The 27,607-nt window shown below is 43.7% G+C and overlaps 1 protein-coding gene across 3 annotated transcripts in view; it reads left to right on the top strand.

Moving 5' to 3' along the window:
* KCND3 (potassium voltage-gated channel subfamily D member 3) overlaps positions 1-27,607 on the top strand; it is a 668,199-nt gene that overhangs the window by 73,387 nt on the left and 567,205 nt on the right. For all 3 annotated transcript variants that reach the window (XM_075335582.1, XM_075335580.1, XM_075335583.1), the window contains exon 3: positions 2,130-3,301. In XM_075335582.1, the coding sequence (XP_075191697.1) occupies positions 2,196-3,301 (1,106 nt within the window). In that variant the 5' untranslated portion in view covers positions 2,130-2,195. The remainder of the gene's footprint in view (positions 1-2,129; positions 3,302-27,607) is intronic.

Raw genomic sequence — 27,607 nt, 5'->3', positions numbered from 1 at the left:
TGGAGCCTCATTTGATACTCCATAGACTTACATTGTAAAAGCCACTTTTGGGTCATGCAGAGCGCAGTGACGCAGGGAGAAGTGGAGCAGAACTACACTGGATCTCAGAGAGAATGGTGGTAGGTGATTATATTAATACACTCACACTACACTACATGCATATATACACGGATTTAATGAAAAAGAGATATTAATGGGAGTTATTTTTGGTGTTAAAAAAGTTTCCCCACAAGTTAATTTTAAAGTTGATTTTAATCAATAGATCTTGGAGTAATAATAATTTCCACAATTGGATGCGTTTTAAAAAAAAAATGTTCCTGTGCTGAGGTAATCTTATATACGTGCCCCTACTATCTACTGTGTAATGGCTGTGTCTGACCGTACAGGGACATGGTCTGATTATACAACATCCCCTGGGCAGGGGAAGAAGCAAGAATGAGTATATAGATAGCACAGCACAGAATCCCAGCTGATTCTTTTGGTGAGGTAAAACATTTCCCTACTTTTTAAAACATGTTTTACCTCAAAGAAAGAATTATTTTACTTCCTCTTCTGCCCAGGAGATGTGGTATGATCAGACCATGCCTCTGTACAGTCAGACACAGTCATTACACAGTACATATCAGGGACACATATATAAGATTGTTTCCACACAGGAATGTTTAACACATCCAATTGTGGAACTTATTGTTATTTCAACTTCTATTGGTTAAAATGAACTTTATTCATGGGAAAACCACTTTACGTCTTCCTTGGTCTTACCAGTGTTGAAAAACGAATGTCTATTAATGCTGTAAAGAATACCACATCCTTAAAATCAAATGTATGTGGCTTACCACAGTTCATACACTAATTCACAATTGATTACAGGGATGTAAAAGTCAACAGCTACATCTGAAAAAAAGCCCTATCCATTGCCATTAGGCCTGTTCTTATTTTTTTAGTGAGTAGGCAGCATTTTAATTTTAATATCAAAAGATAAATCAATTTAAGTTACTAAGGACATCTTTGAGGACTATAGCATGTGAAGTATCAGTTAGTGGTAGCAATTTTAAGGGAACAAATCTTCAAACAGGCTAACGGTTGTGGTTACCTTAAAGGTGATCTGTCGCCAGGTTTTTGCTATATAATCATTGAGCACAATGATGTATTAAAAGAGTGCCTGATTGCAGCGATGTATCACTTACTGCAGTGTTTTACTATTTGAATACAATACTTATTTTATCAGTAGGTGATTATCATTACAGGACAACGCCCTCTTACATCCTAGTCCAATCACGCCCCCAGCACTGTTTGGAAGCTTTCTGTCACTCTTCACTGTACGCAGGAATCTGCCAATCACTGGTGACTGGGTGGGGTTAAAAATAGCTCTTCAACAACTGAGGTCTGCTATATCTGCAACAGAGAAAACTGTGATTATCATAACTTCTGCACCCAGTATACTAAGTGATACATCGCTGGAATCAGCTTCTCTGTCCTTACCTCATACTGCTATCAGATTACATAGCAAAAACCTGGTGACAGATTCCTTTTAAAAAAATACTGCTCTTAATATGATATTCCAATGTCCATAAGGTATGTGTAACAAAAACAGTCATTAAAATTTGTATTATTCATTTATTCCCTAGACATTGTTAACTTTTGTTATACATGTCATCATTTTATTTTGTGTCCTTCTATCCCAAACAGTATGCTAGAGCGGTGTTTCAGTACTCAGATCATGCTCCTTTACAAGCCCCTCTTAACTGCTGCTATAATATCCATCCACTATTTATAGTGTATCCTGTGTATGGAGTTTTCTCTATCTAAACTCTTCTGCTATCTCAATATCTTATGGATGTTTCAATCGGATTAATTAAATGCAAAAATTGTTTGATTTCTGTGATTCTTCGTAAAAATGGAAGAAATCAATAGATTTAAGGGTCAGCTACAAAACTTTTCTAGTGCACACAGTAAGAACTGGTGATATTGAAGGTTAATCATGAAATAATAATTGCCTACTTGGGCTTCTGAACTTCATGTGTTTGCAACTCCCTTGGTAGACAAATTTATACAATTCCAATGCAAATGTTGATATTTCCATATATTCTTATTGAGGTGACATTGACATTGTTTCTTTTCTTCTGCAGATGGTCTTGATTTGAAGTCAAGCTGATCCTACAACTCTTGAGCAGCCCATCGGACCTGGCTCCCTCATGGCTTCCGGGGTTGCAGCATGGCTGCCCTTTGCAAGGGCAGCTGCCATTGGGTGGATGCCAGTGGCCAACTGTCCCATGCCATTGGCTCCAGCAGATAAAAACAAAAAACAAGATGAGCTTATAATACTCAATGTTAGTGGAAGGAGGTTCCAAACCTGGCGAACTACCCTGGAAAGGTACCCAGACACGCTACTTGGAAGCACAGAGAAAGATTTCTTCTTCAATGAGGAGACCAAGGAATACTTTTTTGACCGTGACCCTGAGGTGTTCAGGTGTATTCTAAACTTTTACAGAACTGGCAAGCTGCACTACCCTAGGTACGAATGCATCTCGGCCTATGATGAAGAACTGGCTTTTTATGGCATACTACCTGAAATAATTGGTGACTGTTGCTATGAAGAATACAAAGATAGGAAAAGAGAGAATGCAGAAAGACTGATGGATGACAATGAATTTGAGAACAATCAAGAAGCCATGCCCTCCCTTAATTTACGCCAGACTATGTGGCGAGCCTTTGAAAATCCCCACACCAGCACTTTAGCCTTAGTCTTCTACTATGTAACTGGCTTCTTTATTGCAGTGTCCGTCATCACCAATGTGGTTGAGACTGTTCCCTGTGGCACTGTGCCTGGAAATAAGGAGCTTCCGTGTGGTGAAAGATATGATGTAGCCTTCTTTTGCCTGGATACTGCGTGCGTCATGATTTTCACAGTTGAGTACCTCTTGAGACTTTTTGCAGCCCCAAGTCGATACCGATTCATGAGAAGTGTCATGAGTATCATCGATGTGGTAGCCATTATGCCATACTACATAGGCTTAGTCATGACCAACAATGAGGATGTGAGTGGCGCTTTTGTCACCCTAAGGGTTTTCCGGGTCTTCAGAATTTTCAAGTTCTCACGCCACTCCCAGGGTTTACGGATCCTTGGGTATACCCTGAAGAGCTGTGCCTCCGAACTGGGATTCCTCCTTTTCTCACTGACAATGGCAATCATTATCTTTGCCACTGTGATGTTTTACGCGGAAAAAGGGTCATCATCCAGCAAGTTCACAAGCATCCCTGCTTCGTTTTGGTATACCATTGTTACCATGACAACCTTGGGGTAAGCTTTCCACTTATTATATGTTTTCAATGCGGAATAAGAGCCTTGCTGTGGCCTTGGAACCCTTCATTTGTTTCCTTCAGGTAGATTACCATTCTTGTACGATGACATTTAATGACTCTCCCTTGGGATCTCCGATGCATTTTCCTTTTCACTAAGCTGCTTACACAGACACACAAAATCAATTAGAGGAGATAGGGCTGAAGTAAAACAACAGATTATAATTCTGCTTATTCTTTGCGTGCACTTTGCATCTACCTGCTTTCTTGATTAGCTGGCTGCTGATGAGATGAAGGTGACTTTTTATATTACGTCTCGGGAGTCGGGGAGGTCTGTGTATACATTAAACACTATGTCATTAACTTGAATGAGAGGAACAACTGGCGTGATGAAGATTATCCCATTAACCTTATATGCACAGACATTAAAATGTAACAGGAAAAATGCAGCTTTGCCGCCTGTCCCTGTGATTGGGGCTGTCTGTAGCCATGAATAATCCTTTATATGTAAGAAATGCTGTTATACCCTTGATTTCTGCTTGCATTTTCTGGCCTACTCTCTTATACTGTCTTGCATCGGGCTATCGTCACTTGTACATGAGTAACTCAAGGATATCTGATCCTATTTTCAAGGCTCAGGTTCAGTTTACCTTCAGAAATCTTCATGATGAAGGAAATAATCAGAAGGATATGGAGAATATATATCCTTTTATTAATAATACAAGTGTATGCAAGGAAAAATGTTAGTGATGAATGAGCACTACCATGCTCGGATGCTCAGTACTAGTGATGAGTGAGCACTACCATGCTCGGGTGCTCAGTACTAGTGATGAGTGAGCACTACCATGCTCGGGTGCTCAGTACTAGTGATGAGTGAGCACTACCATGCTCGGGTGCTCAGTACTAGTGATGAGTGAGCACTACCATGCTCGGGTGCTCAGTACTAGTGATGAGTGAGCACTACCATGCTCGGGTGCTCAGTACTAGTGATGAGTGAGCACTACCATGCTCGGGTGCTCAGTACTAGTGATGAGTGAGCACTACCATGCTCGGGTGCTCAGTACTAGTGATGAGTGAGCACTACCATGCTCGGGTGCTTAGTACTAGTGATGAGTGAGAACTACCATGCTCGGGTGTTTGGTACTAGTGATGAGTGAGCACTACCATGCTCGGGTGCTCGGTACTAGTGATGAGTGAGCACTACCATGCTCGGGTGCTTAGTACTAGTGATGAGTGAGAACTACCATGCCCGGGTGTTTGGTACTAGTGATGAGTGAGCACTACCATACTCGGGTGCTCAGTACTAGTGATGAGTGAGCACTACCATGCTCGGGTGCTCAGTACTAGTGATGAGTGAGCACTGCCATGCTCGGGTGCTCAGTACTAGTGATGAGTGAGCACTACCATGCTCGGGTGCTCGGTACTAGTGATGAGTGAGCACTACCATGCTCGGATGCTCGGTACTAGTGATGAGTGAGCACTATCATGCTCGGGTGCTCAGTACTAGTGATGAGTGAGAACTACCATGCTCGGGTGCTTAGTACTAGTGATGAGTGAGAACTACCATGCTCGGGTGCTCAGTACTAGTAATGAGTGAGCACTACAATGCTCGGGTGCTCAATACTAGTGATGAGTGAGCACTACCATGCTCGGGTGCTTAGTACTAGTGATGAGTGAGAACTACCATGCTCGGGTGCTCAGTACTAGTGATGAGTGAGCACTACCATGCTCGGGTGCTTAGTACTAGTGATGAGTGAGAACTACCATGCTCGGGTGCTCAGTACTAGTGATGAGTGAGCACTACCATGCTCGGATGCTCAGTACTAGTGATGAGTGAGCACTACCATGCTCGGATGCTCGGTACTAGTGATGAGTGAGCACTACCATGCTCGGGTGCTCAGTACTAGTGATGAGTGAGCACTACCATGCTCGGATGCTCAGTACTAGTGATGAGATGAGCACTACCATGCTCGGATGCTCGGTACTAGTGATGAGTGAGCACCGCCATGCTTGGATGCTCAGTACTAGTGATGAGATGAGCACTACCATGCTCGGATGCTCGGTACTAGTGATGAGTGAGCACTACCATGCTCGGGTGTTCAGTACTAGTGATGAGGGCACGACTGAGTAGCCGAGTATAAAGGAAGTCAGTGGAGGACTTCAGCATTTTTCAGGAAGATTTCCCAGATAAATGGTCAAGTTTCCCATTGACTTTCATTTTACTCTGGTACCCGAGTCATGCACATGCAAGCATCTAACTGCCCATTATGAGTACAGAACACCCGAGCATGGAAGTGCTCGCTCATCACTAGTACCAAGCATGGAAGTGCTCGCTCATCACTAGTACCAAGCATGGAAGTGCTCGCTCATCACTAGTACCAAGCATGGAAGTGCTCGCTCATCACTAGTACCAAGCATGGAAGTGCTCGCTCATCACTAGTACCAAGCATGGAAGTGCTCGCTCATCACTAGTACCAAGCATGGAAGTGCTCGCTCATCACTAATACCAAGCATGGAAGTGCTCGCTCATCACTAGTACCAAGCATGTTAGTGCTTGCTCATCACTAGTACCGAGCACCCGAGCATGGAAGTGCTCACTCATCACTAGTACCGAGCATGGAAGTGCTCACTCATCACTAGTACCGAGCACCCAGGCATGGTAGTGCTCACTCATCACTAGTACCGAGCACCCAGGCATGGTAGTGCTCACTCATCACTAGTACCGAGCACCCGAGCATGGAAGTGCTCGCTCATCACTAGTACCAAGCATGGAAGTGCTCGCTCATCACTAGTACCAAGCATGGAAGTGCTCGCTCATCACTAGTACCGAGCACCTGAGCATTGTAGTGCTCACTCATCACTAATGATAGTGTCTTCTCTGCAATTCTGTACATTTCTACACTACAGTTGTGTCCTTTCACTTTCTCCTTGGCTCGACATATGCTAAGATGGGTATAAGATGACCATCTGTGAAAATGTATTTTAAAATACTCTATCAGAGGATATTTACGATATAAGTGTCTATGTGTGACCACATATTGGATGGTATCTGTATTGCAGTCCAGCAGGATTTTTGCTATGATGTAATGATACTGCATATTACATTTCTGTAATGAGAAAGGGAGTCTTTAATGAGATTTATGGAAAGAGAATTTTACGCATTTGACAGTTGTAGCTGGAGATGCTTTGTACACTTTAGATACTTCTTTTGATCCATACAAATGAATACTCAGTTCGGCTAAGATGTATGCGCTTTTAATGACGAGAGATGAATACACTGCTTTTGCGGACCTATGGCAGTGGCTTTATCTCTTGTAGAACATAGCTCATATGGATTCAGCATGCCTGATCATTTTTCCCTCTGTTATGTGCTATTGGAGGAAAGTTATTACAACTCCATACACATTAGTCAGCTGGTTGCCCCAAAATCATTTTATTCCACTTACATTCATGTAATTTCTGGGGAAACCTTAAAGTTAATCTGTCATCAGGTTTCTGCTATGTAATCTGAGTGCACCATGATGGAGAGGCTGAGACCCTGATTCCTGTGATTTGTCACTTACTGGTCTGCACGCTGTTATTTTGATACAATTGCTGTTTTCTCTGCGGCTGATCTAGCAGTATTACCCTGCCCACACCACTGATTGGCAGCTGTCTACACTGCCCATTGACAAAAAACTGCGAATTAGTGATGGGGACAGGGTCACAAATAGTGATGAGCATGCACTATCATGTTCAGGTGCTCGGTACTCATTAAGAGCAGTTGGATGCTCGGATGGGCACGATTCAAGTACCCTAGTATAATGGATGTCAATGGGAAACTCAAGCATTTTTCCAGGAAATCTGAAAAAATGCTCGAGTTCCCCTTGACTTCCATTATACTCAAGTACTCATGTCACACCCATCTGAGCATCTAACTGCCCTTTACAAGTATTGAGCACAGGAGCATGGTAGTGCTCACTGATCGCTAGTTAGAACTAGTCCTGTACTGATAATCTCCTGCTGATAAAACACTTAGTTTATTGAAACAGCAACACAGTTATCAGTAATGATAGACAAGCGTACCTAATCGAGCCTCAAGCATCTGCATTTGCAAATGCTGGAGTTTTACATTGACTTCCATTATGCTATGTATTCAGTTTGTGTTGGAACAATCCGAAGCTCAACAGAGCACACTCACCCATCAATATTTAGTAAGTGACACATCACTGGAATCAGGCTCTCGGCCAGTACTTCATGCTGCACTCATATAAAGCAAAAACCTGATAACAGACTCCATTTAAATCTGATGTGCTGCCAGAATACTGCTTTTGTTAGCTTGTATAATGATGACCACAGCCCTTCATTGGTGACAGCGCTCTATCTTCCTGATAAGGCTATCTCAAATCTGTTGGACAACCATGCTATAAGTTGATGTTTTAACTGTTCAGGATCTAAAAAATAGTTATATCCTAGGTTGTCTTCTAAGTAGTCTAGTCTAGGTTGTCTTCTAAGTAGTCTAGTCTAGGTTGTCTTCTAAGTAGTCAAGTCTATGTAGCCTTCTAAGTAGTCTAGTCTAGGTTATCTTCTAAGTAGTCTAGTCTATGTAATCTTCTAAGTAGTCTAGTCTAGGTTGTCTTCTAAGTAGTCTAGGTTGTCTTCTAAGTAGTCTAGTGTTGGTTGTCTTCTAAGTAGGTTAGTATAAGTTGTTTTCTAAGTAGGCTAGTCTAGGGTGTCTTCTAAGTTGTCTAGTCTAGTTTGTCTTCTAAGTAGTCTAATATAGTTTGTCTTCTAAGTAGTCTAATATAGTTTGTGTTCTAAGTTGTCTAGTCTAGGTTGTCTTCTAAGTAGTCTAGTCTAGGTTGTCTTCTAAGTAGTCTAGTTTATATAGTCTTCTAGGTAGTCTAGTCTATGTAGTCTTCTAAGTAGTCTAGTCTAGGTTGTCTTCTAAGTAGTCTAGTTTATATAGTCTTCTAAGTAGTCTAGTCTATGTAGTCTTCTAAGTAGTCTAGTCTAGGTTGTCTTCTAAGTAGTCTAGTTTATATAGTCTTCTAAGTAGTCTAGTTTATATAGTTTTCTAAGTAGTCTAGTCTATGTAGTCTTCTAAGTAGTCTAGTCTATGTAGTCTTCTAAGTAGTCTAGTCTAGGTTGTCTTCTAAGTAGTCTAGGTTGTCTTCTAAGTAGTCTAGTCTATGTAATCTTTTAAGTAGTGTAGTCTAGGTTGTCTTCTAAGTAGTCTAGGTTGTCTTCTAAGTAGTCTAGTGTTGGTTGTCTTCTAAGTAGGTTAGTATAAGTTGTTTTCTAAGTAGGCTAGTCTAGGTTGTCTTCTAAGTTGTCTAGTCTAGTTTGTCTTTTAAGTAGTCTCATATAGTTTGTCTTCTAAGTAGTCTAGTTTGTGTTCTAAGTTGTCTAGTCTAGGTTGTCTTCTACGTAGTCTAGTCTAGGTTGTCTTCTAAGTAGTCTAGTTTATATAGTCTTCTAGGTAGTCTAGTCTATGTAGTCTTCTAAGTAGTCTAGTCTAGGTTGTCTTCTAAGTAGTCTAGTCTAGGTTGTCTTCTAAGTAGTCTAGTTTATATAGTCTTCTGGGTAGTCTAGTCTATGTAGTCTTCTAAGTAGTCTAGTCTAGGTTGTCTTCTAAGTAGTCTAGTTTATATAGTCTTCTAAGTAGTCTAGTCTATGTAGTCTTCTAAGTAGTCTAGTCTAGGTTGTCTTCTAAGTAGTCTAGGTTGTCTTCTAAGTAGGCTAGTCTATGTAGTCTTCTAAGTAGTCTAGTCTAGGTTGTCTTCTAAGTAGTCTAGGTTGTCTTCTAAGTAGTCTAGTGTTGGTTGTCTTCTAAGTAGGCTAGTCTAAGTTGTTTTCTAAATAGTCTAGCCTAGTTTGTCTTCTAAGTAGTGTTGGTTTAAATATTTGGCATTGGAAGGTATCCGTGATAGGACAGACATGTCCTTTCTTAACAGACGGAGAAGAGCAGCTCGACTTATTTGGAAGAGAAAGTTTCAAGAAAGTCAGAAATTCTCTGCTACAAGTGTTTTCCTTGGCTTTAAGTGTTGCTATGCTTACATGCTATACTAATGAGTACTATTTCTGGCTGCCAGGGTTTCTATTTAACTGTCTTCAGTATGTGGCTTCGGGAGGTGGTAGAATAGGTTAGCAGCACAAGCTAGGTCACATTCTCAGAAAATGGAGAGGTACAAAAGTCTTGCGTTGAATTCCAAGTCTAGAATATGTGACATCCATTGCTACATGGTGTATTAGTTGGCAGCAAACGTTGCTATGCTTACAGCTCATGTTATACTAATGAAGGCTATTTCTGGCTGCCACCATTGCTTCTTTACTGCCGTTAAACAGGGAAGATGTAATGAGGAGATTTCGGATTGTGTGATCACTTTAAACACAATTTTCTTAATTAAAGAAGGAGGCCATTACTCATTCCTTATATATTGTAAGTGTATTGTATTAAGTAGAGCGGGCCCTGAGGGATCATTGCTATCTGATCAATGGAGATCTGCTTTATTCTGTGATATCTCACCAGTTTTTTTTCAAAGATCACTTCTTTTAAAATAGGGCAATGGGAAATGCGCCAACATATTTCTCAGAAAACTGAGAGAAGCTGAGCAATACATTTTGTTATGTGACATTTGGGCTGCTCATTTCTCTTGTGCCTTCCTACCTTAGGTAGAAAGTATTCAGATGACTGATACGAATTCTGAAAGTACATGATGTTAGGTCTCATATTTTTTTCTCTCTCTCTAATGAAATCCTTTATTCTTGAGTTTTTACAGATTTCAATTCAAAGCCAACTGCTGTTCGCCAGGAAGTATTTTAATGGTTTACCCTACAATAGCGGGACCATTACATGTCTAAGTCTAACAGGTCGTGAATACAATACACAAAGGGGCATATCTACGTTTTGTCACACTTCTCATTTTCTGTATGACAGCAGATGGATTCAAGATATTAGAAACTTATCAATTTGGTGGACTAAAGTTTTCTCATCAGCCTCCCTCCCCAAAAGGGTTATTTTGCCCATATTTTTTTAGACAAAGCTTAGAATAGTTTGAAAAACAAAATACAGCAATATACACTTCAGCGTTCCCCCACTGTTTTTGTCCCGATGCTGCCTGGTCCCCACCGGTCTCTAATTCCCCTCTAGTAATGACTTATGGATATATGACCCTGCAGCCAGTAGTTGGTTGCAATAGTCACACTTCCCTGTGTTGAGATGTCATCAGTGCAACAGAATTTAGAGACCGCCAGGGAATCAGGATACATTTTTTTAATTATTGTTTTTTAACCATTCTGAGCATTTTGTAGAGTTAAGGTACACTTAAATGGGCCAATTTAGAGCCATTAACAAGCTCCAATCGACTATATACAAGATGTTTGGCGTTCACTTACTAGCCTGTTTAAACAGGCGACAAATTCTGGTAGCAACCAAAGAATTGTTAATACAATTGTTCTATCCCCATACAGCGTCATGCTATCAGAAGCTCATCCCTTGTTTACATGTTTTGCTCATTCATGATCGCCAACATGGTGTTTACATGGATATATAGTCTGGACCTGAAGTTCTTACTAATGATTATTCACAGATTAGCCCAACTAAACTCACCTTAATACCTTTAACATTGTAATAGAGGAATGTATGGAGATATAGCTTTAAAGGTTGTTCACTACTTTTACATTGATGGACTATCATTAGGATAGGTCATGAATGTCTGGTCAACCAGGGTCCGACACCCATTATCCCCACCGATCAGCTGTCCTCGGTGCCAGGGTCGGCAGCTTGTGGCCAGAAATGCTCAGTTCCAGAGCGGATCCATCTTCTGGAGTCATGTACTGCATATCCCCCTCCTATTGATTTCAGTGGGAGGTGGATGTGCAGTACGCGGCCGTGGTCACTATTGGTTGATGGGGCAGCTCCAGAACTGAGCATTTCCATCAGCCTACTGCTGCTGCCGGCACCGAAAACAGTTGATCAGCAGAAGAGCCGGGTGTTGTACCCCAGCTGATCAGACATTGATGACCTATCTGACGAATAGGCCATCAATGTAGATTTAGTAGCATCCACTTTAATTTAACCAGATGACCCAATAAATTGGATTTTTGACAGACAGATTAACATGAATGAGGTTTGGTTTGGTCTTTTTTATGCTGGGTTTGCATTAAGAAATCTGTTCCCTCTGGCCTTACTCCGGATCTGTTTTGCTACTATATCAATATAAAGTGAAATATACGTGTGACTTTGATGACTACATGGTAGAGTTACATTTCCGGCCAATCAGCAATGATTTTGGAGATCCTAAATGATGTGATGTTTGAACAAGACATTCCATGAAATAATATCTTCTTGCTTTACTGTATCCACATAAGGGGTTAAATTATCCTTTAAAAAGGCATAACGGAAAACTTCTTGTCTTTACTTATGCGGTAAAACAACTTTTAAGATCTCCTTACACTTTGGATGAAAATGGGCAGATGAACAATTGTGCATCAATGGTCCCAACTACTTAGGCAATGATTGATTATTTTCTATCTATGATAACCATTGACCATAAAATCCAACATTTCTGGCCAGTGTGTCAACTGTTCCAGAACATTCATCGGCAGCCGTTAAATAGTTTGTTTCATCAAGTCAGCTGACAATTGTTTTTTATTGTAGAAATCAGCCATTTTATTTAATGTGTATGACTTTGATTAGCTGCAACAGATAACTCTGTACCGGTAACTCTATACTTATGTTCCTAATCATCTACTGGTTGGTTTTCTTTGGTTTCCTAAGTTGATATTTTACATTTTTTAATAAATTGTAATAACATTGTGATATTGGTAACACTAACTTATCTTCAAAAACAATATAAAGAGTAGAGGAAATGGGTATATTAAAGGGAACCTGTCACCACTTTTTTGGCCTATAAGCTGCGGCCACCACCACCGGGCTCTTATATACAGCATTCTAACATGCTGTATATAATAGCCCAGGCCGGGGGAATAACATAAAAAACACTTTATAATACTTACCTAATGGTCACACAGTTGGCCTTATGGGCATCACCGTTGTCTGGTGCCCGCGCCTCCTCTTTCGGCCATCTTCGTCCTCTTTCTGAAGCTTGTGTGCATGACGCGGCTACGTCATACCCACTCGCCGGCCCTGCGCAGGCGCACTACAATACTTTGATCTGCCCTGCTCAGGACTTGAATGCCGGCGAGTGTGGATGACGTCAGACTCGTCATGCACCGTGGCTAGAGAAGAAGGAGCACAAAGATGGCCAAAAGAGGCGGCGCTGGCACCGGAGAACGAAGACGCCCATTAGGCCCACCGCGTGACCATTAGGTAAGTATTATAAAGTGTTTTTTATGTTCTACACAGCGGTCTGGGCTCTTATATACAGCATGTTAGTGACTCGCCCACCCCAGGGCTATGGGACACCCGGTGCCGGGCCGGACTAGTCCGGTGGTAGTCAGTGGTGGCTGGGCCCGGCTCCGTGGCCCTGGTGGGTGTCAGTAAAATATGTGGCTTAAGTTAAAGTTTGTGTTCGTGACGCCACCTGTGGTATGCGGCTAATAAGCCGCCGCTGCTGTGTGAGGCCTCCGGGATGATGTTATGGCAGCAATGGTAGTACTGCTCCCCACAGGTGGAGCAATGCCCGGGGCACAGTTGGTGCTTGTGAATGTCTATGCAGCGGAAATAACTGAGGCAACTTCAGAGGTGCAGTTCAAGTTCTTTACTCACAGTTCTCATCAGGGCAGGCAGGACCCTTGGACTGCTGAGACCACTGTCAGGGACCTCCGTCTTCTGGGTGATTCAGAGTGTGAAATCCGGTACCCTCTCTCTTAGTGTCTCTTTCTCTGCTGTCTTCACTAGCCTTGCCTTTGTTAAGATGGACTTGGCTTGGCCTCCATTACAGCCTCCAGGCTGAGGGATCACCTGTCGGCTGATTACCCCTTTTCTGAAGGTCTGCTCTGGGTTCTGGCCCTGGGAGCTTGCAATTCCCTGGGCCTCGGTTTTTACTGTTTGGAGATTGTCTTTTCACTCCTCCAGTCTCTAGGGACCGTCCCCTGTCGCAGCTAATCACTCACCCGATGTCACTGTGGACCAGGCCACCGCAGCCTGCAGCTACTCGTAGCGCCTCTGGGCCCTCGGCTTCGGTACCCAACAAGGACAGCTCGTGGTACCTACAGGACTACCCGCGGCCCTGCGACCCTTTCTTGCCTTCTCTTCTTTCTCCTCCTTGCCTGCCTTCAGCAGGCCTCCTCCTCCCTCCTTTCTCTCGTTCTTCTCCTCCAACTACATGCTGCTTCTCTCACTCCCTGAGGTAAACTGAAACTAACTGGACCTTCCTTTCTCTATCTGCTCTCTGGTGGCTCCTCCCACCTCCCCAGTTGCTAAGCTACCACCCTATGGGAGCAGGGATGGGTCTTACAGCCCCTCTCAGCATGCAGCATGGGAGGGTTGCCTGCCACTTTCCCTGGTCCTGTGTGTCCCTAGCAATGGGTGTAGTGTGGATTTACCAGGGGACCGGAGTTCACTCTCTTCCTCTCCCAGAATGGGGCATCACACCGCTGATGGGGTGCAATGACCTGTGGCGACGGAAGCCTCAGGGGCGCCACACTCCCCCACAGCAAATCCCAGCATGTCCTCGGGCTGAAAAACAACAAAAACATGTGGAAAACTGCAAAAACATTTTTGTATGCAATAACAGAAAACAGTAAAACATTTCTTCCCTTTATGGGAGGCACATATCATGAACGTTGCGAACTTCTTATAAAGAAAACTCTAAGTGTGCACTTCCAGTCCATTGCACGGTTTGGGCACATCCCCCATAATTCTGGTAGGGGGCACAACAGGTGCAACTAATTACATTCTTGGCTACTACAAGTCCAGTAGCCCGACAGTTCGTTTCAATCAAACAAAGTGACATCTTCGACCAGCCATTAAGTCCAATGGCCTGGTTACATCAGACAGATCAACAACATACCAGCCATTAAGTCCAATGGCCTGGTAGGACATAAAACACATACACCACACACCAGCCACTAAGTCCAGTGGCCTGGTATGTCAGGACACCTAAACATTCACCGGGGCCCACATTCCAGTTCAGTGGCCCGGTAGCACATAACATGGGGGGGGTGACGTCTTCACAAAGAATCAGGGGCAGCACAGCAGGAAAGGGTGTCATCTTCGAAAAGAATGAGGGGCAGACAGGGGCTATCTACAGTTCAGCATCTCTTCATCTTTACTTGTAGGGATTCTTCTCCGGCTCCCCACCTGGCAGCAGGTAGACAGCGGTCAGCACAGTCTGCGTCTCCTTGTCTTGGCGGGCCGCGCCTGGCATGGCGGCGGCCTGGGTTGGAGTCGCTGCTGCGGTGAGATCTTGGCGGGCCGCACCTGGCGTAGCTGCGGCCCGGATCGGCGTCGCCGTGTCGGGAGTCTCTCCAGGGACCGCGGGCATGGCAGCGGGGGTTGGGGCTCTCGCGCCGGCAGGGGCATTAAATGACTCACCCCTCAGTTGCATCTCCGGTGTTCTGGTGGTCGCTGTCTTGCTGCAGGGTGCTGGTATCGGAGCTGCGGTCGTGGCACGCGCGCCTGCAGGAGGACCGGGCAGGAACCCCACCGGGCAATCCGGGCTCCGCCGGCTGGGGGTGTCACTCTCTTTACCCGGCTCTGCAGCGGCGGCTGGATCTTCTCCGCTCTCCAGGACGCAGGACACAACCCGGTTCTGAGGTGCGTGTCCCGGCTCGGCCACTCCTCCTCTGGCCGCTCGTTGCTCGGCGTCCATCCTTTTAGCTTCTTCACGCGCCATCTTTTCTTCCTCCGCCTTCTATGGCGGGCACCGCTTCGCGCGCTTTTCTTGGACAAGGGGGTGGGGCTTCTCTTCGCGCCCTTTCTTCTTGCACGCCCCCCTTCTTCCCGCTCTCAGCAGCGCTGATGGCGGCGGTTTCTCAGTAAAGTACACAGTCTGTCACACGGTTCTTCAGGCGCACAGTACCCGGTGTGACCGGGCACGAAATCCTGTTCGTGACGCCAAAAGTTGACTCGCCCACCCCAGGGCTATGGGACACCCGGTGCCGGGCCGGACTAGTCCGGTGGTAGTCAGTGGTGGCTGGGCCCGGCTCCGTGGCCCTGGTGGGTGTCAGTAAAATATGTGGCTTAAGTTAAAGTTTGTGTTCGTGACGCCACCTGTGGTATGCGGCTAATAAGCCGCCGCTGCTGTGTGAGGCCTCCGGGATGATGTTATGGCAGCAATGGTAGTACTGCTCCCCACAGGTGGAGCAATGCCCGGGGCACAGTTGGTGCTTGTGAATGTCTATGCAGCGGAAATAACTGAGGCAACTTCAGAGGTGCAGTTCAAGTTCTTTACTCACAGTTCTCATCAGGGCAGGCAGGACCCTTGGACTGCTGAGACCACTGTCAGGGACCTCCGTCTTCTGGGTGATTCAGAGTGTGAAATCCGGTACCCTCTCTCTTAGTGTCTCTTTCTCTGCTGTCTTCACTAGCCTTGCCTTTGTTAAGATGGACTTGGCTTGGCCTCCATTACAGCCTCCAGGCTGAGGGATCACCTGTCGGCTGATTACCCCTTTTCTGAAGGTCTGCTCTGGGTTCTGGCCCTGGGAGCTTGCAATTCCCTGGGCCTCGGTTTTTACTGTTTGGAGATTGTCTTTTCACTCCTCCAGTCTCTAGGGACCGTCCCCTGTCGCAGCTAATCACTCCACCGATGTCACTGTGGACCAGGCCACCGCAGCCTGCAGCTACTCGTAGCGCCTCTGGGCCCTCGGCTTCGGTACCCAACAAGGACAGCTCGTGGTACCTACAGGACTACCCGCGGCCCTGCGACCCTTTCTTGCCTTCTCTTCTTTCTCCTCCTTGCCTGCCTTCAGCAGGCCTCCTCCTCCCTCCTTTCTCTCGTTCTTCTCCTCCAACTACATGCTGCTTCTCTCACTCCCTGAGGTAAACTGAAACTAACTGGACCTTCCTTTCTCTATCTGCTCTCTGGTGGCTCCTCCCACCTCCCCAGTTGCTAAGCTACCACCCTATGGGAGCAGGGATGGGTCTTACAGCCCCTCTCAGCATGCAGCATGGGAGGGTTGCCTGCCACTTTCCCTGGTCCTGTGTGTCCCTAGCAATGGGTGTAGTGTGGATTTACCAGGGGACCGGAGTTCACTCTCTTCCTCTCCCAGAATGGGGCATCACACCGCTGATGGGGTGCAATGACCTGTGGCGACGGAAGCCTCAGGGGCGCCACATTAGAATGCTGTATATAAGAGCCCGGTGATGGTGGCTGCAACTTATACGCCAAAAAAGTGGTGACAGATTCCCTTTAAACATAGAAACATTGATTTGTCTCATCTGACCACATTACATAGCTGGAAGATATTTTAAGATCTTACAGAATATTTAGCAGGCTTTCGCTTTGTAAAATATTCCGTGCCGTTCTACACAAGAGATTTACTTGCAGGTGTTTTCTTTGTACACACTCCGTTTGACCAATGTAAATGTACATTTTCCTAATGAGAATCTATGATGCGGCACTTACGGGAAATGTCAGAACTAAAGTTCATGTTTTTTATTGAGTCTCATACACTGCGTGGGAATAAGCTGTTTGATTATGTAATGTGACTATGACAATAATGAGTTTTCATTATACGAGCTTTCATTTTGTATAGTCAGATCTATTGTAGATGGAAAATCACTTGTAGATAGATATCGCCGATGTCATATAATATACAAATATATTGAACTAGTGCACATGCTTTGGTGAGTACACAATTTTGTAAAAAATTTACTGAAGGCATTTCGTATTGATTTTACGCCAATGCGTAGACTATATTCTACGATTTTACATTACCCGGAAAGTAGTTGTAACCTATTCCATATTGTAATAATAGATGTCATTGTATTAGATGAACTTGTACCTTTTTTATCCTAAAATCTAACTCACAAGATTGGACATGCAATACGTAGAACCATTTCCGAGTTTCTCCCATTTGTAGCTTCCCAACATGGAAAGAAGGGATACAAAAGTATGGGAAAGAGGATATACAGTATGACACAAAAGTGAGTACACCCCTCACATTTTTGTAAATATTTTATATCTTTTCATGGGACAGCACTGAAGATCTGACACTTTGATACAATGTAAAGTAGGCAGTGCGCAGCTTGTGGTGTAAATTTCGTCTGTCCTCTAAATGACTGATTGATTGCTATCAGTGAGAGAAACAAAATTAAAATTTTGTAGCCTCTAAATAACTCACACACAGCCATTAAAGTCTAAACCACTGGCAATCAAAGTGAATACACCCCTATGTGAAGATGTCCAAATAGTTTCCAAAGTGTCTATATTTTGCGTGCCCATCATTATTTTCAAACACTGCTTTAACTCTCTTGGGCATGGAGTTCATTAGACCTTCACAGGAACCACTGGAATGCTCTTCCATGACGATATCACATAGCTGGTGGATGTTACAGACCTTGTGCTCCTCCACCATCCATTTGAGGAGGCTACACAGATGCTCAAAAGAGATAAGGTCAGGAAACATACTTGGCCAGTCCAGCACCTTTACCTTCAGATCCCTTAGCAAGGCAGTGGTCGTCTTGAAGGTGTTTGGGGTCATTATCATATTGGAATACTGTCCTGCAGCCCAGTATCCGAAGGGAGGGGATCATGCTCTGCTTCAGTATGTCATAGTACGTGTTGGCATTCATAGTACCCTTAATGAACTGTAGCTCCCCACTCCTCACAGTAAGCAGCATTCATGCAGCCTTAAACTGTGACACTCCCACCACTATGTTTGACTGTAGGCAAGACACATTTGTCTTTGTACGCCTCACCTGATGGCCACCACACACGCTTGATACCATCTGAACCAAATAAGCTTATCTTAGTCTCATCAGACCACAGAACATGGTATGAGAATTCTTTGCCATGAGGTGCCATGTTGAACTTTCAGAGACCAATATGAGAGTGTGTGAGCCATAACATCAAATTTAACCCACCTGTTCCCCATTCACACCTTGTGACACTAATGAGTCACATGACACCGGGAAGGGATAATGGCTAATTGGGCACACTTTGGACATTTTCACTTTTGTTGCCAGCTGTTTTGACAATAATGGCTATGTGTTGAGTTATTTAGAGGGCACACCAAATTTACACCACAAGCTGGAGACTGACTACTTTACATTGTATCAAAGTGTCAGATCTTCAGTGTTTTCCCATGAAAAGATATAATAATATATTTACAAAAATGTGAGGGGTGTACTCACTTTTGTAATATACTGTATACATAATGGCTAGCAAAAGGTTAAAAAGACATAAATAGTTAACCCTTCTGGCAATATTGTCAAAACGTGAAAAGAATTGTGTTCTTACTTTTATTTGTCACTGAGTTTGTTCAACCATATCTCGAAATTTTAAGGAATTTAGTATGGCATACAAGCTGTGGGACTTTGTGCATTGTCAACATCTTATTTACTTCTCGGATCCATGCAGCAAAAGAAGGCTCATTAGGATGCTTCTATTAACTAACGTTTTTGACAATGCAAAATAATACAGTAGTTTGCACGAGCTATGTGTGTCAATATAAAAGGGAGTAGAGATGAGCGAACCTGAAGTTCAGTGTTCAGTAAAAACTCAGATTTTTGCAAGAAAACGAGGTTGAGGTTTAGAGTTTGGGTGACTTACGTATGCAAACCACTCTTGTTAGGTTTGCTGTGCTCCGCTACGCTCGGTCCTCAGTGTGAGACGCTTGCAGTGTTTGATCGGCTCGCATTGGGGGTAGCAACAGCATGATCCAATGTAGTGTGCACCAAACAAAAAAATGGAAAAAACCCTGCATATCCTCCCCCGGAAGGGATCTGTTTATGGCTGGTTGCATGTGGGTGGAGACCCGAACTGCCAATCAGTGACTTCAAATGAGGTTCAGGTCAAGTCCGGGTCCAAAACCAAACTTTAAAAAAGTTCAGCTGGACCAGCAGAACCTGAACTTTCATGGGTCCGCTCATTTCTAGCAGGGATGAGTTTGTCCTCAAGCCCAAAAAGGGCAATGTTACATTGACTATTTCTTTGGCTCCAAGGTGAGGTCCAGTAAACAAATACAAAACTGGTCAAAGACATCATGGGCATTCTGCCAAGGGTTACCTACTGTACCCATTGTGTGAAGTCAATAAGGAAAAATAATCTCATCTGTATTGGTCTATCTTGTAGTAAGAAAAGGTGAGTACGAAACAAGTGTATCGATGTTAGGTACATCATATTTCCATTCCGAAAGAGCTTTTTCCGACATGTTGTGTCAAGTGTCTATCTAAGTGTGTATCTGTGTATATGGATATCACACACTATGTATGTGTTTATAGTGTTTATTACAAGGCTATAAAAAAGTATATACGGTATAATCGCAACCAGCTACCAATAGAAATTTCAGACATTCATCGAGGTGACCTATTGTATAACGTAAAGAAGTGATAGAATCTTGTTGAAAATATTGACCTGTATTAGCCTGTCTTGGAGCAACACTAAAGGGCACTTTACACGCAGCGACATTGCTAGCGATTGCTAGCAATGTCGAGCGCGATAGCACCCACCCCGTCACTCATGCGACATTTGGTGCTCGCTGCCGTAGCGAACATTATCGCTACGGCAGCGTCACACGCACATACTTTGTCAGCGACGTCGCTGTGACCGCCGAACAATCCCTCCCTCAAGGGGGAGGTGCGTTCGGCATCATAGTGACGTCACTGAGCGGCCGGCCAATAGAAGCGGAGGGGAGGAGATGAGCGGGACGTAACATCCCGCCCACCTCCTTCCTTCCTCATTGCCGGTGGACGCAGGTAAGGAGATGTTCGTTGCTCCTGCGGTGTCACACATAGCAATGTGTGGTGCCGCAGGAGCGATGAACAACATCGTACCGGTGGTAGCAGCGATATTAAGGAAATGAACTACGTGTCACAATCACCGTTTTTGAACGATTTTGTAATCGTTGATCATCGCTCATTGGTGTTACATGCTGCGATGTCGCTACCGGCGCCGGATGTGCGTCACTAACGACGTGACCCCCGACGATATATCGGTAGCAATGTCGCAGCGTGTAAAGTACCCTTAAAGGATGACCAGATCTCAATGAAATGTATTAGATTCTATAGAGGGCACATCAACTTTCCATTCCTTAAGGGCTTTTTCCTTTAGAGAAGCAACATATTGTTCAAAGTGTCTATAAAAACTATAGAGGATTTTTTACAAGGCCATAAAGTTATATATATTGTAGTACTCCTGATGCGAAGCCTGAGGGGTCGTCACAAAAATAGGCCGTCCACTGAGCGTACAGCGGTGTATCAGCTCTTCGTAGAGTGTTCCTTTACGATACACATAAAAGACCAGTGTAAACCTATTCCTGTAAGATGTAGGTTGCTTTTACATTGACTACATCTTTACTACTATGGTGTATTTGCCGGTTTTATTACCCATTAAGGTGCTAGGAATAAGGGCACTACTCATTTATGGTGATTTTAATATGTATCGGTTTTATTCTTTTTATAACAGTGCTATATTTAAAGGCGGCGTTACACGCTATGATTTATCTGATGATATGTCCTCGGGGTCACGGTTTCCGTGACTCACATCCGGCATAGTTAGCGACGTCGTTGCGTGTGACACCTACGAGCGACTCCGAACAATCGCAAATAGGATGAAAATTGTTGATCGTTGACACGTCATTCATTTTCAAAATATTGTTCGTCGTTTGGATCGCAGCAGACATATTGGTACGTTTGAGACCCTGCCAACGACAAACAACATCCACACGACCGCCTTGGTCAAACACTATATCGCTGAACGATGTTGCGTCGTTTTTGAGATCGTTACTTGTGACTGCTAATAAATGACCAATGTGTGATATCGGCAAATCGTAACTACGATCTGGGCGTGTCACGTCGCTCATGAGATCGTTAGATAAATCGTAGCGTGTAAAGCGGCCTTATGGCTTCTTTGTTATGTTGTTTTGTTTCTAATATGAAAATGAGTGAGGATAGCCTGTCTTCCCGTTGTGCATGGTTTCCCCTTATTTCCAGTTTCATTCAGCATGGTTACTTTTAAAATGTAAAATGACTTGCAAATGTTCTGTCTGTTTACAGTATCAAATCTGCTATTCAGAAAAGATTTAATAATTCATGAGTAGCAGTTCGCTCTTGCCGTTGTTTTCCGCTGCCTTTGCCTATGTAAAATCCTTTGACACATTTTAATTTAGAGCTCTGTTGACATAGAAATGGTGGGGCTCTCTTCACCTTTGTGATTGTTTTTGTTGGAAGACGACCATGGACATAATGTGTGTTAATAAGCCATAAAAGATACTGCTTTACTTTACTTATAATGCATAATCTTCAATTCCCTCTGGCTATTTTAATATTTTAATGGTTTTTCTGACTATCAACCACAGGCAAGGTTTGTGACTTTTATTTGTTTTTTGCCACTTTAAAAGGGCATAAAAAAATTGGGTAGGATTAATTAGAAGGAGGCAGCATTGATCTGACAAATTTATTACAAGTTGTCCAGAAATTGTAGAACAAATGTATGCTTGCACAGTTATATAATTCAATTCTATTTCAATGGTTGTGAGTTAGGAAGAGGCTGATCATACTGCTGTTCACTCTGTCTTTCAATTAAAACTGAAGATACTAAAAGGTACTGAGGTAAGAAGAGGCTGCTCACACTGCTGTGCAACTTGTGTTCTAATGTTGGACATAACGGGTGCTACTGAAACATGAAGAAGCCATTCACACTACTACGCACCTTGTCTTTTTGATCTAATACTGACAATATTAGCGGTACTAAGGTAAGAAGAAGCTGTGCATACTGCTGTCCACTCTTTCTGATTTAATCCTGGAGATTCTACTGATGCCGAGGTAAGATGGTGTGGATGATATTGCTGTCTAGCCTATTTTTCACATCAATTACTGGAGATAGCAGAGTGCTAAGGTGAAAAGAGGCTGCTCACACTGCTGTCTGCTCTGTCTTCTGAACTAATACTTAGGATACCAGGGTGCTGAGGTGAAAAAAGGCTGCTCACACTGCTATCTGCTCTTTATTCTGAATTAATACTGGGGATACCAGGGTGCTGAGGTGAAAAAAGGCTGCTCACACTGCTATCTGCTCTTTATTCTGAATTAATACTGAGGATATCAGGGTGCTGAAGGGAGAAGAGGCTGCTCACACTGCTGTCTACTCTTTCTTCTGAATTAATACTGGATATACCAGGGTGCTGAAGTGAAAAGAGGCTGCTCACATTGCTGTCTGCTCTTTCTTCTGAACTAATAATGGGGATACAAGTGTGCTAAGGTGAAAAGAGGCTGATCCCACTGCTGTCTACTCTTTGTTCTGAATTAATACTGGAAATACCAGGGTGATGAAGTGAGAAGAGGCTGCCAACACTGCTGTTTGCCCTTTATTCTGAATTAATATTGGGGACACCATGGTGCTGAAAGGAGAAGAGGCTGCTCACATTGCTATCTACTCTTTCTTCTGAATTAATACTGAGGATACCAGGGTACTGAAGTGAGAAGAGGCTGCCCATACTGCTGTCTGCTCTTTATTCTGAATTAACACTGGGAATATCAGGGTGCTGTGGAGAGAAGAGACTGCTTGCACTGCTGTCTACTCTTTCTTCTGAACTAGTACTGGAGATACCAGGTGTGCTGTATTAATAAGAAGCTACTCACACTGCTGTGTACCCTCTCTTTCTGATCTAACATGTTTAAGGTCGTGAAGTAGTTAAAATAGACATCAGACAACAGAAATTCATATTTCATGTATTTATATACATACACATATATACATTTTTATATTTATATACATATATGCCATTTTTGTAGCTAAATATAATAATGTCAGACAGCTGTGATGGCTTTCCACTAGGCTATACTCTTAAACCACTGAATCCAAAAGAGGATCGACATTAATTTCAGCCGGATTCTGATCTCTGGATTCAACAGCTGTAGAGCCTAGATAAGTGGAATGAAACATGGATATTCAGTTTCTGAGTCTGAACATCATTCTTTGCTCTGCATCCAATAATTGCCTTATCTCCATAAAGTCTTTGCAGTCAAGTAAAAGGCTAAAATCTGCGTAAAGATTATTACAGTACCTTATCACATTAGAGCCTTTAGGAAAGAAGAAATGGCTTAATAGACATGCATGCTGACACATAAGCTGTATTATAAAATTAATGTAAGTCTTGTTTGCTGTATAATTCATAAAACTTCACAAGTTATGCCATTGTATTTCATCAGGAAAATAAACAGGAGATAATCCCCAGATCAGCAGATCTGACTTTGACAGCTCTCACGTGGAATCCATAGCATTGTAGGTAGCTGATAACATAAATATTTGTCATCACCAAATGGTTGTTGCTTTGAAATTTATAAAGAGATTGAGTCCTGAGAATAAGAATATTTGGAGCGATATATATAACATTTATAGATGCAAACAAGCATCAATCACATTTGATATTAATATTCTAAAAGGGAATTTGTCACCAGGCTTTTGACTCCTCATCTGAGAGAAGCATAATGTAGAGATAGAGACACTGAATCCAGTCATGTGTCACTTACTGGGCTGTAGTTTTGTTAAAATCTCTGTTTTATCAGCAGGAGATTATCAGTAGTAAGCCTTTTGCCATGTATTCTTCCATATGTGATGTGTCACTTACTGGGCTGCGTCGTGTAGTTTTGTTAAAATCTCTGTTTTATCAGCAGGAGATTATCAGTAGTAAACCTTCTGCCATGTAGTCTTCCATATACAGAAGCTCTGTGTAACCCCACTCCTAACAATCATTTACAGCTTTTTGCCTATGTATTGTGTACATAGAAAGCTGTGTGGGAGGGATTATACAGAGCGCAGCATTCAGAGACATACTAGATCTGCAGCATATAAAATAGGGATTTTATCAAAACAACAGCAAGCAGCCAAACAAGTTACACATCACTGGAATCAGGTGTCTCTTTTCCTACATCCTGCTGCTCTCAGACGGGGTAACAGAAATTTTCTGACAGATTCCCTTTAAAAGGATTTTTTTTTGTCATTAAGTCATTGTAAGTTAAGTAAATGTAAGTTTGTAGAAAATAAATATTGTTTATTTGTTTTAAGGTTGAAAGAAAAGCCAAGATTATCAACGATCAAGTCATTTTTATGATGTAGTTACCTTTATTAATTATTCTAAGGAGCACATGTGTTGCCCAGGGTTGTGGGGTACTCGGTCCCGGGCGGTGAATATCTGGGGAATGTCACTTTGGTGGCCGTTGCCCGGTTCCGTGCCCTGAGTCCTTTTTGAAAAGGGAGATATTTACAGGGGATTAGAATACTGTTCACACGTGACGCCACTTGTGGTGTTGCAGCTATGTAGATGGAGCAGCCGCTGCACAATGTCCACTACTGGGGTTGGTGTTAATGGGAGCATGGATGGTAGGCCCTCCGCAAGCAGGGCCGGGCCCCAGAGGGTAGGTGATGTGACGGGTGTCAGAAGAAGGTAGGCCACACAAGGTTTTCAGTGCAACTGGTTCTTTACTCACTTTCTGGTGGTAACTGGTCACCCGAGGCCAGCTGGTTTCACCTTCAGGTCCCCTTAGTCCTAGTGCCAGTTTAGTAATCTGATGCCTTCATCCCCTGCACCTGTCTCTGGTTAGTGGGTCCCAGTGGCATAGAGCAGCTAGGGGTCCCCGTCTGGTGGTCTTCCACTGCAGTCCGTATGACGGTAGCGTTAACCCTGTGGGGTTGGAGTCTCTGGTCCTGTCCTCAGTTCTCCCTTTGCTACAGAGTCCCAGACTTCAAGGTCAGTGAGGTCCTTGATGGTCCTCTCACTGTGCAGGTGTTCTCAGGCCTGCCTGGAGAATCTGCATGAGCTAGAGTCCTGTACCCCATTGTTGTGTAGTTCCTGGGGTACTCCACCGTACTCCACCGGCAACTAACCTCCTAAACACCAGGTTACTGTTCCCTCCTAGTCAGTGCGTCTGCTCACATCCACTGTCACTGCTCAACTCCTCTCATCTGTCTGACTGTATACATTCTGCCCCTCCCACCTGGTCAACTAGTGGACTGGACTGGCTCCACCTCTAGGCGGCCATCCATTGGTCCTACCCTAGCCTTGTACCATTCTATGGGGGATGTTGGGGAAAACTGGGATTTTCTGGAGTGTTTATGTGTTACCGGCACTGGTCTTTTGGGTCCCTAGGGGGTAGGCCCTGCATCCGGGTGGGGATTCAGGACCTTGTAGCTCCCTGATGGCTTCAGGGGCGCTAAACACACCTGGTATATCGAGAATACTGCAGGATATACTGTATGTTCTTTATGCTAGCTATATTCCCTTCTGCATCCATTCACATTACACTAATGGACCATTTTCAGTAGGATCGGACAGTCCTCTGTAGATGGGGTCTCCCAAATATCCTTCAACATCAGCAGTTTAACCCTAGAATGCGCAACCATAGATATCTACCATAGAAAACAAGTGACCTAGCAGGCCTGTGAGGCTCCAGGTATACGGTCTAGGGTTAAATTTCTCCAATTTGTTTTGTTTACAGAGGAGCTAAGCCACTTCTAGAGGAGTCTGACAGCATGGTTCTTCTCTCTCCCCATTGAAAACATATAGGCAGTTGGCCTAGTCCAGCACTCATAAGTATTAGCAGATAAAGAGCTGTCTGCCTAACAAACATTCATCAAGTGCATGACGGCCTTAAAGGGAATCTGTCAGTAGGATTTTTGCTATATAAGCTGAGGACAGCATGCTGTAAGAGTTAAAAACAAAAAGCAACAGTGCTTCTCTTATCAGTGTGTGCAAAAGTTTACGTAAACTAAAATGTTTGTTACCCTGTGATTAACAATACAGGACTATAAACTCACCTTCACAGCAGTCTTCCACGCTCCCTGCTATGATTGACACCTCCCAGCCAATGCACAATCTCTATTGAGAGCCTGATGTGGGCGGGGGTAGCCCATCTGTGTTCCTGAATCTAAATTTTTTTTATTGTGTCAGAACGGCTTCAGCCAGTAGTCTATGTGATACACCACCAGATTCAGAATCTCTTTGCCTACGTTATGCTGCTTTTAGATGAGGTGGCAAAAACCTCTTGACAATCCCTTTAAGACAATCTCTAAGAAGTGATGTTTATGGCTCCTACATGCACAAAATAATCAGAGGACCTTCCACAATTAGCTTGTCATTATGCATGCAAAAATATAAAAAAGTAATGTATTTTTCAGAATTGAAGTCCATCTTTTAGTTAAAGGTGTTTTGTCACTAAATACATTTAATTACTAATTATTCACAGGATAAGTGATACATGTATACTCTTGTGGGACCTGATTATTGACATCCCACTAATTCTGATGTAAGCTCCCAATGTCTTCTTAATGATGGGAATGGTAGTGCGTAGGACGGACCACTGCTCCATACAGGACAGAGCTAGGACGACTGCTGTTTTCGGGGAAAATCAGACCCTTTTTAATAATCTATATTAAAGAAGTTGTCCAGTTACCAAAACTGATTTTTTTTTTCTGATAAATCTTGCTAATATGTGCCTCTCCACACATCTATCACGTTATTTTACCACTATTACCTTTTATCATGCTCTAGCAGCACAACCTCATTTCTGGCTCTTGTGGAGTTAATCGCTCTCTTGACTTCCTGGGTTCAGTTAATACAACTTCCATAATCCTTTGCAGTAACTAGCAATCTATCTCACACCCACTCTGAGCTCCACCCAAACTATTCCCTCCCCTCAGATCTCCACCACAACAGTTCCCTCCCCTCCTTCCTGTGTGCACTGCCTAATCATGGTAATCATGGTGTATACAGTTGGTACTATGCAGCAGAAGTCACAGAATGGAGCAAGTTAGTGACATGTATCATCCGGTCACCTGCACAACAAGTCCCAGAGTGGAGACAGATAGTGATATATAGCACACTATGTGTCAGAGAAGAGCATGTCACTGTCTCCACTCTGGGACTTGTTGTGCAGGTGATCGGATGCTACATGTCACTGTCTCCACTCTGGGACTTGTTGTGCAGGTGACAGAGTGGAGCAGATTGGTCCCATGCAGCGTCCGGTCACCTGTGCTGCTGGTAGGATTATATGATCACACTGCCGACACCGCCCGCTCTCCTGACAGCTGAGCACAGCGGGCGGGCGGATAGTGTGATCACATACTTGCATGACAGGGGGATTTCAGCGGAGGAAACTCCCCCTGTACTCTACACTGGAGCCCGTACCTCCCACAGCTGACCGACGGTAAAGCAGAGCGTTCTGCCTTCACCGCTCCACACTAAAGCTCTCCGGATCCTCCCC

This window comes from Anomaloglossus baeobatrachus, chromosome 2 (genome assembly GCF_048569485.1).
Source record: "Anomaloglossus baeobatrachus isolate aAnoBae1 chromosome 2, aAnoBae1.hap1, whole genome shotgun sequence".
Lineage (NCBI taxonomy): Eukaryota > Metazoa > Chordata > Amphibia > Anura > Aromobatidae > Anomaloglossus > Anomaloglossus baeobatrachus.
The sequence above is the reverse complement of the archived record's forward strand: the minus strand, read 5'-3'. Positions and strand labels throughout refer to the sequence as shown.